Source organism: Jaculus jaculus, chromosome 9 (genome assembly GCF_020740685.1).
Source record: "Jaculus jaculus isolate mJacJac1 chromosome 9, mJacJac1.mat.Y.cur, whole genome shotgun sequence".
Taxonomy (NCBI): Eukaryota; Metazoa; Chordata; class Mammalia; order Rodentia; family Dipodidae; genus Jaculus; species Jaculus jaculus.
This window is the reverse complement of record NC_059110.1, coordinates 40220344-40239176: the sequence shown is the minus strand read 5'-3', so window position 1 is coordinate 40239176 and position 18833 is coordinate 40220344. Positions and strand designations below refer to the sequence as shown.

The 18833-nt window shown below is 39.6% G+C and overlaps 1 protein-coding gene across 2 annotated transcripts in view; it reads left to right on the top strand.

The window, feature by feature from the left end:
• Positions 1 to 14068, top strand: part of Trmt11 (tRNA methyltransferase 11 homolog) — a 116621-nt gene extending 102553 nt beyond the window's left edge. The window contains exon 12 of one of the 2 annotated variants that reach the window (XM_045159844.1): positions 13489 to 14068. In XM_045159844.1, the coding sequence (XP_045015779.1) occupies positions 13489 to 13626 (138 nt within the window). In that variant the 3' untranslated portion in view covers positions 13627 to 14068. The remainder of the gene's footprint in view (positions 1 to 13488) is intronic. The other variant, XM_045159843.1, reaches the window with a different exon arrangement.
• Positions 14069 to 18833: the final 4765 nt, after the last annotated feature.

Genomic DNA, 18833 nt, shown 5'->3' with positions numbered 1-18833 from the left:
CACATACAAACACTTTCTTCACCAGGTCACAGTGAGAATTTAACAATTCATTTGACAATTTCAAACAACATTAATTGGTAAGTAGCAACTTTGGCTGGGGAAGGCTGGGATTAGGCTTCATGTGGGATAGTCCAGGGGGTAGACAGAGCTTGTCAACGGACTGTTAGTTTATTCTTCTTTACTCAAAAGTTCCTTCCTATTTGATTAACATAATGCCATCTGATCTAAAATTCAGTCTAATGGAAGCTGATTGCCTCTGTTGAATTTTAGCAGAGACCCTTGAACAAATATCCCTTCTCAGCCAATCATTAAGTATTTTTTTACAGGGGTGGGGCTGCTATTCTACATGCTCATCAAGTGTTTAGTGAAAGGGAGTCAGTCATAGACCTTGTTTACCATGTAGTTGGTTAGACAATCTTAGCTCATTATATGATGGCTACTATAAAAGACTATGCACCATTAACACTAAGTAAGTTTAAGTTTAGCTATAGACTAAAACTTTTTAGGAACTCAGAGGCTGTAGCAATGGTGAATAATTGTGACTGTGAGATAGATTGTTGTGAGATTGAAAGAGAGGTTAATTGCAGTCTCGACATCTCACCTCTACACAGGCATGAAAAATGCCTGAGCTTTGTTACCAGGGAGAATGGGTTAAAGAATATGGATATCTCTGCGCCAATGCATCATTTGCACCGAGGAGACAGTTTGTTTGGTACTTGTTATCAAATGATCTAGACTGTTCTTTATCCTTATAAAAGCGGCCACTGAGAAGTGGTAGAGTCACTTTTCTGATGGAAAAACAGGGATCAGTGATGGACAAGGCACATTCAGATTGGTTTGATTGGGAGACTTGCCTGTGAAATCAAGTTGGAGTAACCTAGAAGCCATATGTAAAGGGTTCCCTCATGTAGAAACAAGAGTGTGCACTGGATAATTCAATAGAAAACATTAGTCATTTATCATCCTTAATTATCAGTCCTCTTTAACTGCATCTGGTTTGCATTTTTTATTAGAAAGTGTTTTTTTTAGTTGGGTTTGGACATTTTTCTTCTATTCCTGATTTCATTTTGTTATTCTTTTTAAAATTCCATCACTAATTCCCATGATGTGAGGAGGTTTCTATTTCCTAAGACACAATAAATCAAGGAGCTCTTCTGTTGTAACATTGTCCTTACTGTGTATTTATCACAGGCCCTGCATTGCTGGGTTTACTCAAGGTTAGAGAGTCAAGCTGCTCTGAGGACAAACTTAGCCAGCACTGTGGATGTGCACGTAGCCCAGCACAGGAGATGGCGTTAGAAACTTCAGTCAACTTAGGGAAGCACAGCTACTTCGATAGTCACATGCCAAACACTGGCCCTGAGGCATTACAGAGTTTAAGTTCTCTCATCCGGGTACTCTTATTGCTGGATGGCTGTGTCATATGTTCCCATGTAGTACTGATGATGGGTAACATTTTGCTTTCATAAAATAGTAATAGCATCTAATATTTATTAAGAAGTCACTACATGCTTTTCATTGTGTGATGTGCCTTATACATTGTTAACTTTAATTCTCACAATAATTTTTGAGCTATGTGTGTGTGTGTACTGTGCATGTATGTATGTATGCTCATATGTATGTATTAGAGTGCAGCTGCTTGTGTGTACATGTGTGTGGAGGCCAGAGGACAGCTTCAGGTATTATCCTTGGGAATGTTGTCCCCTTCTTTTGAGACGGAGGTCTCTCATTGAGTGGGACTCATCAATCAGATCCAATGGACTAGCCAAGATGCTTCAGAAATACTCCTGTGCCTGCCTCCCCAGCACTGGGACTTTAAGTACGTGCCATCATGCTAGGGATCAACCCCAGACCCTCATGCCTGAGAAGTGGACAGTTTACCCACTGAGCGATTACCCCTGCCCTGAGGGAAGTAAATATTATTTACATAGCTTAGATGAATAAACTACTGCCTTAAAGATAATGTTTATGTTGATTTCTCATCTGGGGTCCCCTGCTTGTAAAGATAGAATAAATCAGAAACTCAAACCTATATGAGGTAGGCCTGTGTTAGAACCTCATGGAACTGGATCATTTTAACCATGGAAATCCTGACAAGTAAACTGTTTTGTTTTTCTCTGCGTGGTATGGTTTTTTCATTCAAGTTTTTAAATTTATATGTTTAACTTTTAGATAATGTCTGTTTAACTATGGGTTCATGAAACTTCAACACATACTCTTATGAGGTAATACAAGTGGGCCCAGAACCTGTATCTCATGGGGTTGAAGTACCACAGCTTCCAGGCATTGTGAGGAGGGGGTCATAAGGCTTAAGGAAACAAGAGTGATGGAGTAGCTGTGCCATATACTAACTTTCTATTTATTCCCAGTTGAATCCTGGGAAGCTGGAAGGACATCTCCTCCACTGCCATTTTGAACAGTTTATCTGTGAAGGGAATCCTCACAGCCTGGCAAAGTGCTGTGGGTTCTTTCATTTATAGACAAGGTGTGATTGAGGCAGGCACCCTGGTTTTAGTGGGGATGGGGAGAATTCCTTGAGTAGCAAAGTAGCAGCACTTACCCATCAAGGACAAGGTGGGCACATTCTCCATACAAGGCAATGAAGGCTGCTACTTCCCACAATGCATCAGGCAGCTCAGGTTGTTGGGGATGGTTAATTTATCATGGGACCCCTAGTAACAAAATATGTGGGAAGTCTTACATTAGTGTTAGACGTATATATCAAAAAACAAATTATGGGAGCTGGTAAGATGGCTTGGTGGTTAAGGCACTTGTCTGCAAAACCAAAGGACCTTGGTTTGATTCCCCAGTACCCAATTAAGCCAGATGTACAAAATGGTGTATGTATCTGGAATTTGTTTGCAGTGGCTGGAAGCCCTGGCACACCTATTTTCTTTCTTTCTCTCTCTCTCTCTCTCTCTCTCTCTCTCTTTCTCTCTCTCATTCTCTCTCTCTCATCTTCTTTCCCTCTCTCAACTACATGAAAATAAATTAAAATTTTGTAAACAACTACAATACCAACAAACAGCCCAAAACCTGATTGAGTTGCCATAATGGAGTCCAAGCAATTCGTCAAGTGCCTAGAACCGAGCTATTTCATTGACATTAAGCTCTGGTGAAGGTCTGTTGGAAGAAGAGTCTTCCGTCACTGTTGCAGAGAAAACTGTCTTTCTCTAGGCTTTTCATCAAAAGGACCTGTAGGTTGTACTAGAGTGAGTGTGCATGTGAAAAAGGAAACATCTGGATATTTCAGAAGTTACTACTCTACCTTAATTACATCAATTCCTATGACCTAAGTGATCCATGTAACGTACATGTTAATTGAAATGAGGGTTTTCAGTGGAAGGGATACTGACGTCTGTGCCCAGGTTTAACTCAGTATAGGGTGGTCAATGGATTTTGTCCTGTGGCCATTTCCCCAGAACAAAATATGCAATTGGAATAGGTGTTTTGGGCCATTGCCAGAACCTTCACCTTGGCTCTCTGACCTGTAGAGTGAGGACCGTCATGGTTGGAAGGGTAATGCAGAAAGTAATGGGGCAGCACATTCTCATAATGGCTGTAAACCACAGTAATAGTGCATGTCAGGGGCAGGCTGCATAGATGGATGACACTTCCAAAGATTTGAAATTAGCAGGGTGGTACCTGTTACCTGCCCCTTTGCTTCATTGAGTGGCTCTCGAGAATGACTGAATCAAACATCTAATGGGGGCAAGCCCATTTTTTAACTACTGTCTTATGTATGGTACATTTACTGGAACAAATAATTACCACCTCTGACATTTCATATACAACTACTCATCTGAAAAGTGTCTTTTCCTCCTTCAAAAGGTGCAGAAAGTACTAGAAGTAGTTTGCTTACATTTGACATAGCCAACAGTAGGTAGGCTTCATACCCTTAAGTCAGGACCATGTCAAGTTTGTTCTGTCCTCTAATGTAGCTGGCAAAGAAACTTTAACTGTCTTGATGTTCTACAAAACGTCACACTGGTCTTCTACATTCATAATGGCTTGACCAGATATACTAAGGAGAAAGTGGCAAACCCTATGTCACGTATACAGTTAGGAAGTGAGACATAAGTGCCACAAAATTAGGGGCATTTCACTCATGAACTTTCTGGGTGTTCAGTGGTCTAGATCAAGGAAAAAGGCAAGCTGTTGCATCTTGCACCCTAGAACGTGAAAAGAGAGGTTTGAAGTTTAAAATTTCCGAGTCCGGAGACGAGTACTGCAGCAGTTCCAGCTCTTCCGCTGCTGGGCTTACGGTGTAGCAGCTTGAGCAACATGGCAGGTGCATAGCAAATAGGGATGCTCTGTGGCCTTCCAGCAAGTGCTGAAAGGGGAGAGTAAGTTCAGATTTTTAGATGCTTGAGCAAATCTGTACTCTCTTCTGTATGTATTCAGTTTTCTTTTGAAAACTACTTCCTCCTTGCTATTGGAAGCCCCAGAGAGTTTGAACTGCCTACCCATATCAAGTGACTATATAACTTGCATGTCTCATCATGAATTGGGTATGGTCTGACCTGCAGAGCCACAAGGTTTAGTGGGTACAATGCGGTCAGTACCATTTATCATCAAATGAAGCTCCCTTCAGTTAACTGACTGAGGAAGAAAGTCCTTGAACCTGGTTTACAGACCGTTCTTCACACTGCGCTGGCAGCTCTGAAGGTCTGGGCATTTCCATAGCACCACTTGTGGCAAACTCTGTGATCCATTGGTTTTCACTTTCTGCTCCCGGCAGACACAACAATATGTGTCAAATGTACTGAATCTTTTTTTTGTTTTTTCTGAGGTGGGGTTTCACTCTGATTCAGGCTGACCTGGAGTTCACTACATACTCTCAGGGTGGCCTCAAACTCATGGTGACCCTCCTACCTCTGCCTCCCAAGTGCTGGAATTAAAGGTGTACGCCACCACACCCAGCTCTTTCTCTTATTTTTTAACATTTATTTATGAGAGTAAAAGAGGGAGAGAGAGAGAGAGGGAATGGGTGTACCAGGGCCTCTAGCCACTGCAAAGGAACGTCAGATGCATATGCCCCTTATGCATCTGGCTTACCTGGGTCCTGGAGAATCGAACCAGTGTCCTTTGGCTTTGCAGGCAAATGCCTGAACCACTAAGCCATATCTCCAGCCCAAATGTACTGAATCTTAATATGTCCTTGTGTATTTCATTATAATACCCACATTGGGATATTGCAATGTAATACAAATTATGGTTATATTGCATACATATTATTATAACACAATAGCGACTGACCATTCCTTACACATTTTCATATTTGAGGACATGGGTACCACTCTGCAGAATTTTGCACCAAATTATTGTCATGTTCACTTTGAGTGTGTGTGTGTGTGTGTGTGTGTGTGTGTGTGTGTACACTTGCCATGACATACAGAGCTCAGAGGACAATCTCAGGTAATTAGTCCTTGCCTAAGAGCTTCTGGAGAGCCTCATGTCTCCACTTCTTTTATCACTGTGGGCTCACTGGGATTCACTGTTGATCCCAGATTTATGTGGGCTTTGGGGGTGTGAACTTGGGTTGTCATGCTTGTAACTTTAATCCACTGAACCATCTCCACAACCTCCCCCTCTTCACTTTTTATAGTTTATTTTTCATTTTGGAAACTAGGTTTTGAGTTTTTCATCTATTCGCTAAAGCTATAACCTAAAAAACTGCTTATTTGCGTGCACATGTGTGTATGTGTGTGTGTGTGTGTGTGTGTGTTTATGGGTTCACAAGAGTTTCTTGTCCCTGTAAATGAATGCCCATCTAGCTGTATGTAGTTGGCTGGGGAACTGAACCCAAGTCAGCAGGCTTTGCAAGCAAGAGCCTTTAACTTCTGAGCCATCTCCCCAGCCCCTAAAAACTGTAACTTACAAATATTTATTTTCATATTTTCTTAACCTTTTATTACATAATTTAATATTTATCAAATTTACATCATTGATTAAAATCTTTTATTTATTGTTTTTAATACATTTTATTGCAAATATTTAAAGTAGAAAACATGATTATAAAATGCATATATGAGACTGACGCACTGCCTACTGCGCTAAGGAGCTGCTTTAAAATGCATATATATAGTCCAAAAGTTACTATAATAAAACAGCTCCATTCATGCCTCATAGTTATCTCCTTTTGTGGCAAGAGGAGCTAATGTAAATGTAATGTATGTAAAAACTCTTTCACTATCTATGCTCCTTATATCAGAATTTCCCTCTTTTCAAGAGTTCCATATGTAACAAAGATCATGCAATATTTTTCTTCCTGTGTTTGATTGGTTTCATTTAATGTAATATTCTATGGCTCATCCATGTTTTAGTAAATGATAAGAAAGCTTTCTTTTTAGGGCTGAATAATATTTATTCTGTATTTGTACAAATTGACTTACCCATTTGTTTAATGTGTAAGGCACTTAAATTGTTTCCAAATCTTGACTGTATTGCTGCAATGAACACAGAAATGCAGATATTTTTATGAGGTAGTGATATCTTTTCTTTTGGGTATGTGACCAAAGGAAAAATTGTTAGATGCTATGGTAATTTTACGTGTAAGTATGTGTATATGTGTGTGTCCATGTGTGTGAATGCACATGTGATTGTGCATGTGTATGCTGGAGGAAAACCTTAGTTGTCATTCCTTAGGTACTTTCCATCTTTTCTTGAGACAAAGAACGTCTCTGGCATGGATCTCCTCAAGCGGGCTACACTGGCTGGTCAGCAAACTTCAAGAATTCACCTGTCTGCTTCCACAGTTAAGAAATTACAATTGCACACCACTATGCCTGGTTTATTTTATATGGAGTCTCAGGATCAAACCCAGGTCCATACACCTAACTGGGCTATCTCTTGAGCCCTCAATTTTAATTTTAATTTCTTTACAAACTTCCATACTATTCTACATAATGGCTGTACCAATATACATTGCTACCAATAGTATATATGTTCTCTTTTCTAGGTGTCCTCCTATGTCAATTACTTTCTTGCTGCTAGGACAAAATATCCAACCAGAAGCATATTAAGGAAGAAAAGGGTTTATTTTCTGCTTGTAGTTTTGAGGGGAAGTCCACCATGGCAGGGAAGGCATGGCAGGCTCAGGACACTATCATCCCATCGGCAGGGAGGAAGTAGCAAGACTGATGAGTGCTGCTTGCTAAGCCTACTCTTACCTTTTGGTATAGTCAGAACCTCCAGCCCATGGGATGGTGCTGCCCACAGTTAGTGTAGGTCTCCCCACCTCAATTAATCTTAAAAATATCATTTATACATGCATCACTTTGTGCATCTGGCTTTATGTGGGTACTGAGGAATTGAACTGGGTCATCAGCCTTTGTAAGTAAGCATCTTTAGCTCCTGAGCCATCTCCCTAGCCCTCAGTTAATCTTATCTTGAAAATTCGTATCAGACATGCTAAGCTTAGAGATTTGTTTCCATGGTGATTTTAAATCCTGTCAAATTGACAGCTAGAGGTATTAAACATAACACTGCTCTAATATTTGTCTTTTGACTTTTTGATAATAGCCATCCTAACATGTGTGAGATAGTATCTTATAGTGGTGGGTGTTGATTTGACTCTTTTCCTCTTTTTTTTTTGTTTGTTTTGGTATTTTTTTCACATTCTTTTTTTTTTTATCTTTTCACAATTTTTATTAACATTTTCCATGATTATAAAAATTATCCCATGCTAATACCCTCCCCCCACCACACTTTCCCCTTTGAAATTCCATTCTCCATCATATTACCTCCCCATCTCATTCTACTTACATATATACAATACCAACCTATTAGGTATACTCCTCCCTTCTTTTCTCTTCCCCCCCCCTTTTTTTTTTTTTTTTTTTGTTTGAGCCAGAGTCTTGCTGAGCTAGGGTACACATATCAGTTATCTTCTTGTTTCTGGGATAACATATTTAAAAAAAGCAGTTTGATGAAGGAATGGTTTATTTCAGCTTGCATTTCTAGGTTACAGTCCATTGTGATGGGGAAGGCATGGCAGCCCAAACTAGAAGCAGAGCTTGTGACCTTCAGCTCACAGTGAGGAAGCAGAGAACAAAGAATTCTCATCTGACTCTTCTTCTTAGTCTAGGTCCCTGGCCCATGGAACAGAATGGTCCTGCCCACAGTTAAAGTAGGTCTTCCAAGTTTAATCAACCTAATCAAGATAATTCCTCACAGAGGCTAATATAATTTAGATAATCTCTTACAAATGCTTCTCAGCCCTATCAAGTATCAATAGATTCTATAACAGTATCCCTGGCTGGCCTGGTACTGGCTTTAAGCACCCAGAAATATTCTACTCTCAGCCTTGCAAGAACTGGAATTATGTCATGTACCATGGTACTTGGTTATGTCTCCCTTATGGTTAATAATGTTGAACATTTCTCTTATATTCTAGCTCTTTATGTTTGGAAAAGTTTCTAATCAAGGAGTTTTCCCATGTTTTAGTTTTTTATTATTATTAATTAGTTTTGTACTCAGTGAATATAGTCAAATTGGTACCATTGTTAGCCTCTTCCCTGTCCCCTCTCCCTCTGGTCCCTCCTTGTTGAGGTATATGGGTCATGCACTGTGGAGTTAGCCCTCAGTTATGGGTAGGAGAAATGTCTCTGTATATCATGACCCAACATGTGGCTCTGACATTCTTTCCGCCCCCTCTTCCGCAAATTTCCCTGGGCCATGTTGGGTTCATTTTAGGTCTGCTTCAGTGATGAGGTCTTAGGAGCCTCTGTGTCTCTGGATATCTTATTTGGTAGGAGTTGATTGTTCTCTGTCTTGATCTCCTTCACCCTTGTGCTGATACCAGGTTCACCAAGAAAACAGCACCCTTGCTTGCTTTGCCAGTTATTCTTAGTTTCAGCTGGGGCCCTTTTGAGGTATGACGGGGGTGGTTCTCTCCTTAGGATCTGTGTCTATCTGAAAAAGAGAAGCAGATTCTTCAATGGAGAGTAAAGTTAGCACCAGATAAATGGGATAACCTTATTTTTTTAGAGAGAATTTAATAGGTGTAGATCCTCTTATAGCCCATGATTGGTGGTAACTTGATAATGGAGAGTGGCCTCATCTTTAGATACGGTTCTGACTAGTTTCCCAGCTTTAGTCATGGGTTCCATTCTACTGAGTGGACCAGTTAGCCAAATCAAGAGCAGTTGGTTTCCCACCATGGCTGTGCATCACTATGGCATGTTTTAATTTTTTTTTTTCCTGCCACTATGAGTTATATGGATCTTTGTACATTTTAGCTATAAACCCTTATTAGATACATACCTTATAAATATTTTCCAAATCAATAGGATTTCTGTTGTTATAGAGAAGGTGTTTTGTGTGATATAGTCTAATTTATTTTTGCTTTTGTGAATTGAACTTTTGGTGTGATAACAACAACAAAAAATCATTTCTAAAGTTTCTTACAGTCTAGTTTCTGGCCTTATATTTATGTATTTTAACCAATTTTAAAGTTGATTTTCCCATTGCTGTGACAAAATCTCTGACATGAAGCAACTTTAACCTGGCTTACAGTGTTTGGGGATAGCCTACCATGGAGGAAAAGTCATGGCACATTGCATCCTTAGTCCAGATGCTAAGAGAGATGAATGCTGGGACTCCACAGTGTTCCTTCTTTTCTCTTTTTCATTCAGTCTATTCCAATAACTCATACTCTCACAGACATGTGTCTCCTAGGTGATTTCTAAACCAGTAAAGATGAAAATTAAAATTAACCATCAAGCCGGGCGTGGTGGCGCACACCTTTAATCCCAGCACTCAGGAGGCAGAGGTAGGAGGATTGCCATGAGTTCGAGGCCACCCTGAGACTCTATAGTGAATTCCAGGTCAGCCTGGGCTAGAGTGAGACCCTACTTCAAAAATCAAAAAAAAGTCGGGTGTGGTGGTGCACGCCTTTAATCCCAGCACTCGGGAGGCAGAGGTAGGAGGATCACCGAGAGTTCGAGGCCACCCTGAGACTCCATGGCGAATTCCAGGTCAGCCTGAGCCAGAGTGAGACCCTACCTCGGAAAAAAAAAAAAAAAAAATCAAAAAAAAAATTAACCATCAATAGTATACAATAAGGTTAATTGTCCTCAAACTTAAAAAAGAAGTAAATATGCAATTTGTGCCTCCATGGAGGAGCCAGGAAGACAGTATACTAAGTCAAATAAGCTGAAAAGAGGGAAAAATACTGCATGATCTCACTTATATGTAGAATCTAAAAATGTCAAACTCACAAGAGCAGAAATGGAGGAAATGAGGAGCTGTTGGTAAAAGGTATAAACTTTCAATTATAAAACGAGTAAGTTAATGTACAGCCTAGTGATTATAGCTAATAACAATGTATTATATATTCAAAATTACCTATGAGACTAGATCATAAGTCTTCGCATCATGCATGCACACATGCATACACCCTGGCAAATAGAGATTATGATGGTGGATATGCTAATTTGATTGTGCTCATCATTTCTCAATGTATGCACATTATGAAAGTATCACATTCCAAACTTTGCCTATATGTATTTTTTTCAAATCAATTATCCTTTAATAAAACTGAAAAATTGTCATTAAAATATTTCTCTCTCCCTAGTCTGCTAGGTAGAAGCCCACTTGGTATGCAGCTCACATTGTCATGAACATGTAGTAGACAGTACTATGGAGCAAGCAGCAATGAAGTTTGTTAACATGCTGTTATTTCATAGGAAAGAGCGGTCTTTCCGCTACTTTTCTTTTACTTCTTGCTGTTTCAAATTCCTTCACTTTTAAAGCATGGCAAGCATTAGAGAAGTGATTGGTATGTAAGGTGGCATCACATATTTAAAGTGAAGAAAGCTGCTTCCTCCAGTCATGGATGTGTCTTCATGTTTTCCGAGTACTCAGGAAGTGAGTCAGCTATCCTGAACCAGTCCTTAGCACAATGGAATTCTGCAGCCAGATGACATCCTGGCTGAGTGCCATGTGCTGCTAGCCCATTGACTCTTTTCTGTATTTAAATGCTACAACAAATGAATTATTTAAGGTAGTGAAATATTCTCTGTGATACTATAAAGATGGATACATGTCATTATACATTTGTATGTACCCAAAGAATGTGTGACATCAAGACAGAGCCCAAAAATAACATGGACTTTGGGTGATGTGATGTCAATGTAGGATCATCAGTTGTGACAATGGGATATAATAATAGGGGAGATTTTGTTTGGTTGGGAATGGGGGGTATATAGGAACTCTCAGTATCTTCCTCTCTCTATTCCCCTTTTTAAACAATAATGAAACAAAACAAAAATGGATGACAAGTAGTATCAAAGTTCTACAGCTTTAATGAATGAAAGGAACATATTGTTAGACAATCTAATTAAATGATGTATTTTCTAGTCTGCAATTCTCATGCTGATTTATTAAGAAGTAAAAATTAAAATTAGTAGGTACTCAAATGAGATACCATACAAACATAAAGTGCAAATGAAGCTTTGTACATTGAATCATGAATGGTTTGCTTAAATTTCCATTATTCCCCAAACACAGTCATTTAACTTAATTCTAATCAAAACATATGTAAGTAAAGATGAGTGCTTGATAAAAATGTTTAGCTACAGGGATCCCATCTATGTTGCCCAAGCTAGAAACCCAGTCCTCAGCCTTACCTGTTCTCTTCTAGTCTCTTGCTTGTCTTCATCAAATCATTCTCCAAGTTCTGCCACTCCTCCACTGACTACTTCACAAATCCATTCCTGCTCCTGTCTTTGAATTTCAACTACTTAACTCCTAGACTCATTATTCCAAGAAGACTATGGCTTCTCTTTCACCTGGTCCCCTCTCCTCATTGCACAAATAGCAGCCAAATTAAACCATCTTGTGCATCTTCTTGCTTAAAGCACTCTGGTGATATCATGTTATCTCAACCATCAAGTTCATACTTTGGCTCACATACTGGCCTTGAGTACTGGGTTCCAGCCCAACTTTTCAGTTTTGAGTCATTTCCTCCATATTCAAAGTCATGAATTTGCATGAGTTTGAACTTCTTGTGAAATCTAGGGGCTAGCTTTTCTCTGTTATTGAGTAGCTCAAACTCTATGGTTTGACACTATTACATGATCCACTCTGAGATGCTGGCTCCCTTCCTTCCCCATAGCTCCTTGTGATTACTTTTGTCATGATACTACTCAGACTGTGTGTGAGCTCCATATTTTTCCTGTCTCTTATTCCTCCAAAGAATTTAGAGGTATTTGGTTCAGGAGCTTAACTTTCTTTGCATGGTATCTGACATGGAGACGGTGTTTAAATGAACACTAGTTGAACAAAAACATTAATAGATAAAAGAAAATGACCAAATATCCAAAGTTTCCTACTCCCTTTATTAGTTCACAAACCTAGTCTAGTTAACAGTTTACCAATTACAAAGCATCAGAAGCCCTGTACAGGAACTCACTTTTGTTCTAACCAAATACATTGCTCTTCAAAGACACAAATGACATTAAATGTTTTGTAAATGAACCCACTGGAGTACAAGAAGGAATATTATATTGGAAAACATTAAACAACCTGAAACAAAAGCAGATCATTTCCCAACCACAAATTGTAAATTAAAGAAACAAAATTCTTAACCAGTATTAAGTAAATACTGCTAACATGTTAAAGGGAGGGCACTACCAAATCAAAGGGACCAAGACCATCAAATGAAGACAAATGGTGAAAGAAAGAACATTAGCCAAGAAAATAAAATGCCAGAAAGCCCATTTGGACAATGAGAAAAAAAAAAATATACTCAAGAGCTTTACAAATGTCTCATTTCTATAGGGTTGTTTCATTGTTTTGGTTCATTTTTCATACCATGCTGATCTTAGAGAATTTTCCTTTCTAGGAGAGGCTCTGGCTGTCATTTTATTATGGTATGTGTTTATTCACAAGCCATGAGAGCAATGAGCTATGAAGGGAAGAGAGCCTGGTTAGAGGCAATAGCATGTTGGGCACACATTTAAGCAACAAATGGGAGCCAAATAAAACCTGAAATCTAGGTTCTTTACAATGCACCCCACAAAAGAAATGCTGAAATTCTGTTCTCAGGTACTTCAGATATCACTACATCAAAACCTGTCTCAGTTTCTCCCAGTTTCCAGGGTCCCCACAGACTCCAGCTACTTTAGCCATTTCTTCTGACCTCCCTGAGAGCTCTGGAGTCAGCTTATTCAATTGTTGATATTCGTGTGTTAAAGTTATCCCCTATTTTGTTTTTGTGTAAACACTGCCTCTATAATCAGATTATACTCTACCAAAAACTCTGACAATTGACTTTTGAAGAATATCCCTGACAGTTATTAGCTTAATGTGCAATGTATATACTAAGTATTCAGTAAACATTAAAATTAAATTGAGCAATAAATATTTTATAATAGAGATTATTTTCCTCTTTCAAAATGTTAGTATACCAGAAATCTGGGTATGAACATATTCATAGTCTCTTTATGTAACAAATATCTTTTTGTCCCTCTTGTTTTCCAGGATATAAGTAGGTGCTGTGACACATCAGTGGTTCTCAAGCCTGGATTCACATTTAAACCTCATGAGAATTTGAAAAATATGGATGTCAGTCTGCTACCAGACCAAAGTCAACCAAAAGGCATAATGAGCTTAAAATAAAACTCCAAGCATTTAGTGTACAGACACCCATGCCTGATGCTACATCATCAATTAATGAGTTAGTCAACATCTTTTACTGTACCCCAGGGCTAAACTCTTCAAGGTCATCATCATAGGGGCTAGTGAGATGGCCTAGAAGGTAGGAATACCCACTGTGCAAACACAAGAAACTGAGTTTGATTCCACCATCCACTTAAAAAGCCAGACATATCATGCATGTCACTATCTACACTACTTAGGGTTGGGGGGTGTGGTGCAGAGACAGGAGAATCGCTGGAGCTCCCTGGGCAGCCAGCCAAGCTGAAAACTGGGGAGCTCCAGGTTTGGTGAGAGACACTGTCTCAGAGAAATAAGGTAAAAAAACAATAAAGAGGGACACCCCACATTTTCCTCTAGCTTCTGCATGTATGCAAAAAGCCAAGCATTGCATGTTCTCTCTCATATGTGAATCCTAGCTACAGATGACTGGGCTTCTGTGTGAGAAGGAAAAATCTCAGTAGCAGAGTAGTAGAAGAGAAAGGAAGGGAAGGGGGGAGGTACTTAATAGGATGGTATTGTATATATGTAAGTAGAAGAATAGATTAATGGGTGTGAAAAGGCCCAAAATGAGCTCAGGGCAAGAGATTGAGTAAAGGAAAGCTGGAGGGAGGGCTAATCAAAATCTAAGAGGATATAAATAAGTCATATAGAATCATACTTTTCTGGACAATGGAACACTCAGGAGCCATAGATTGTTACAAGAAAATTTTCAGGGCCAGGGATGGGATACCTTCTAGTGAGTTGTTGGCCAGGGAGGTTCCTGATGCCCCCAAAACATTATAGGCCATTGCTGAGGCCCTTGGTTTCCCACCAGGAATAGATGGTAAGACCCTATTGCTGAAGACTCCATATACTTGGGCTGCAAGGCCACTGAGAAATCCTGCTGGAACTGAGCTGATAACCTCCTCCATGTAGACCAGCTGACGAAAAACTGGAAGAAGCCATTCTGCATGCAGTTCAATGGGAGAAAGAGAAATCACCAGTGAAGATATTCAACAATGGACACTACAAGCCTTATATTTGGCCATCCAGGCCAAATGAGCCAACAGGTGCAATAGTGGCACGTCTGTTATGGGGGAAACCAACTGCCCTCTAATTGGGCTGGAGGCCTGCTCTATGGGAGGGAATACATCCCTGACACTGAAAACTTAAAACAGGGGTAGTCATGAGCCCTAGGGGTGTAACGTCTGCTGTTGTCTGGCTAAATGTATATACTATGCTTATCAAATTGCCCAGTAAGCACTTCTGTTAATGTTCATACCCTTATATTAATTCTGCTCTCACTTTTGGTAGAGAACCTTCTCTTTTCAGATGGCAGTGACCTTGGGATGACTCAAAAGGTATCATGGTGATGGAAAGAAATGACTGCAGTGCTCAGTACTACAATATCTCTATCACACCTTCCAAGGCTCATGGCATAATATGGAAGAAGTGGCAGGAAGAATGTAATAGCCAAAGGAAGGGTAGGACTGTACAACATGCTCCCTCCAGACACAAAATGGCCTGGATATCCATGGCCTCACAGTGCCTGACACTACCTGCACAAGACCATCATAAGAGGAGGAAAAGATCGTGACATCAAAATTAAAAGAGAGACTGATTGAGATGGGGAGGGGGTATGATGGAGAATGGAGTTTCAAAGGAGAAAGTGGGGGGAGGGAGGGTATTACCATGGGGTACTTTTTATAATCATGGAAGTTGTTAATAAAAATTTGGAAGAAAAATAAAGGGTACACACATCTGCACACACCATCTGTGCACACATACATACCACACATTATACATCACACACCCACAACAACAACAAAAGAAAGATTACCATGGTAGCTGCTTCTCTGGGCTCTGTTGCAGTCTGGTTCACATTGTTGGCAGAAATCATCTGACCAAGAGCAACTTTTTTGGGAAAAAACAAGGTTTATTTTGGCTTACAGACTTGAGGGGAAGCTCCATGATGGTAGGGGAAAACAATGGCATGAGTAGAGGGTGGACATCAACCCCTGGCCAACATAAGGTGGACATCAGGGACAGGAGAGTGTGCCAAACACTGGCAAGGGTAAACTGGCTATAATACCTATAAGCCTGCCTCCAACTATACACTGCCTCCAAGAGACATTAATTCCCAAATCCCCATCAGCTGGGAACCTAGCATTCAGAACACCCAAGTCTATGGGGGACACTTGAATCAAACCACCAGAGGCTCCTATCGGCTGCTTGTTGTACCTGTACCAAGTGTGTATGAGCTTTTTAAATATCCAAATATCCCTTTAATTGGTGCATAAGCATTTTTCTTCTAGACTTATAGTAAATAACATGAGTATATTTTATCTATAAAGTAAAATGGAAAACAAAATTCCAAGAAACTTAGGGAGTTTAGTGACTACAGTTTTGTTCAGTTCTAGATATTTAAGCAGAGGTGTGGAAGAGTTGATTTACATTGCCAGAAAAATAACAAACTTCCAAACACATACATCAGAAACCTTTATTACTTTTTATATCTAAGATATCTACTTATTGCTCAAGAATTAACATTTTTGTCATATGTATAATTGTATTGATTCCTACCTTTGTTTGCATTTACAGAGCAACATTGCATTGTCAATGTTCTTACTTTTATTGAGTCCTCAATACATACCAGACTCCCTGTAAAGTTATTTACATTTGATCTTGCCGTTTACTTAACAGGCTATTGGAGCCATATGTTATTGTAGCTCCTATCTTATATATAAGGAAGTTGAGGCTGGAGAAGGTAAGAAACTCAGCAGAGTCACAAAGTTAGTGAGAAACAAAGGCAGAATTCAAGCATAGGTTTGTTCTGCTTTAGAGCTCTCAACCTCTGCCCTACGCTCCAAGGAAATAACTTCTACCACCTGGTGCTGCTGGATTAAGAACTCAATGAAATGCTTAACCCGAAAATCAAGGGTGATGGAAAAGAAATAAATTGTGAGGGTTTTCCTTTTCATTTAAGTTCAACTGTAAGTCATTTATGAATTTATGTCTACTGGAATTGTGTTTGTAACTTTCCACTTGAATGTGTTTTGGATGATCTTGTAAAATTTCAAAGAAAATTCATGGGCCTTTTCCCCAGAGTTAGAAGACGAGGAAGGGCAGCACTGTGAGTATGATGTGTGGCTGACTTACAAGGAAATTGCAGAATAGAATAATGCAACTGTTTCCTGTTTAACTGCAATGGCAGTTGTTGAGCATGCTGTGCTGGTTTCTACATCTGTGGATGAGCCCACGATCTGTACTCCACCCAGTTACATACTGTGCTCACCTGTGCCAGGTCTTCGTGACACATTTCAGCCAGTTTTCCCAGATGCTCAACTATCTTTTCCCTTGTTGAACTCTTTTAGTCCCCATCCCCACAGACCGGAAGAAAATTTTCTTTGTGGCCTTCCCTCAATCTGTATTTTATGACTTGCTCTGTTGTATTTTGTCAGGTCTCATGGCAATCCTACCACATGCATCTTTAAAAAATTTTTTATTTATTTATTTATTTATTTATTTATTTATTTATTTATTTATTTATTTATGAGAGAGAGAGAGAATGGGAGCACCAGGGCCTCTAGCCACTGCAAATGAACACCAGCCACATTGTGCATCTGGCTTACATGGGTACTGGCGAATTGGGCCTGTGTCCTTAGACTTCTCAGGCAAGTGCTTTAACTATTAAGCCATCACTCCAATCCTCATGCATCTTTCTTATGAGGTAGGTAGCCTCTTTAAGGCATGCCATTGTTTAGGTAAGAGTTTGCCTATGGCTCCAGACTTAAAGTCTTGGCTCCCAGCCTGTGACACCACTGTGAAGTGATAGAACCTTGGAGAGGTGGTGTCCCATGGGAGTAAGTTGTGTGTTCTTGAAAGGGATATTGGGATCTTGGTCACTTCTTTCTTCTTTCAGTTGCCATGAGGTGAAGGCTCCTCCATTCTGTACTCCCATTGTGATGCACTGTCTGGTCACAGTCCTAAAGACAGTGCCTACTGACCATGACTGAAACCTCTGAAACTGTGAGCCAAAACAAACTTTCCTCTTTTCAGTTGATTTGTCTCAACTCTTTGTTGAATAAAAAATTAATATAGGTCAGTATTACTCCACAATCCTTATCTCCCCAGTACCTAGCATATGGTTTATTCTTCATAGTTTGTTGATTTTTTGAATGAATTATGATTCAGACAAATTAAAATTTACCTAAGAGACCATATTGTGAAGGTTAAGCAGAGCCTTCATTCTGATTTGATAGATTTCTCCTCCATTTTTAAACCTTTCAGTGGAAAAACTTAAAATATGTATATACATATATAAATACATAAAATTTATCTTCTTTTGAATAAATCTTTTGAAGATAGATAAAGCCCTCTGTGAAAGTAATTGGTTGATATGCAATGTTGTTTGCATTTATGTATGTGGTGATATATGAATGTAAACCTTGGACTCATGGAGTCAATTTATCTTTTGAAAAGTTGATAGTTGATATAGTATTAAAATTTATTACATCAAATCATCCTTATAACACTATTTGCCCTAACACATAAAACTGATTCATTCTGACATCCATCTGCAGGGCTTTCGTGACTGAATTAACCACTGTGAGAAAGAATCTTTACATGTGGGGTGTGGGTGTTTGCAACATGGGAAACAGCATCCGAACCCAGCCTTTTTCTTTAAAGCTTTTCTTTGAAACAGATGTGGTCTCTCCTACTGGGGAGAGAGATGTGGGCCTACGCCTTTTGGCTGCGCTGACTTGGGCCCCATCTGCCAGCTTTGGGCAGGTTCTCAACACAGAGGGGCACCATCCTACCACATGGGGCAACTTTCTTGTTTGCCCAGAAGCCTTGAAGAACATTAGCTGCATGTTTTCCTATTTGAGCAAAGCTCAAGACAGTTATCATGCTGTGGTTCATCTCAGTTATGGACCACTTGCCTGCCAGGTGGGAGGCCCTGGTTCAGGCACATCTCTGCAAAGGAAAAAGTAGAAAGCAGTTATCAGTCTCAAGCATGCTATGCATCTTGATGATACAGTGATTACTCTCAGTATTTCACAGTCTTAAAAATCTCCATACAGAAATTCATTTCATTTCCTAAGATCTCTTCAGCTTGCTCAAATTCTGGCTTTCTAGCTTGCTAATAATATATGTGTTTAAGTATCCAGAATGGAGGTGTTAAAAAT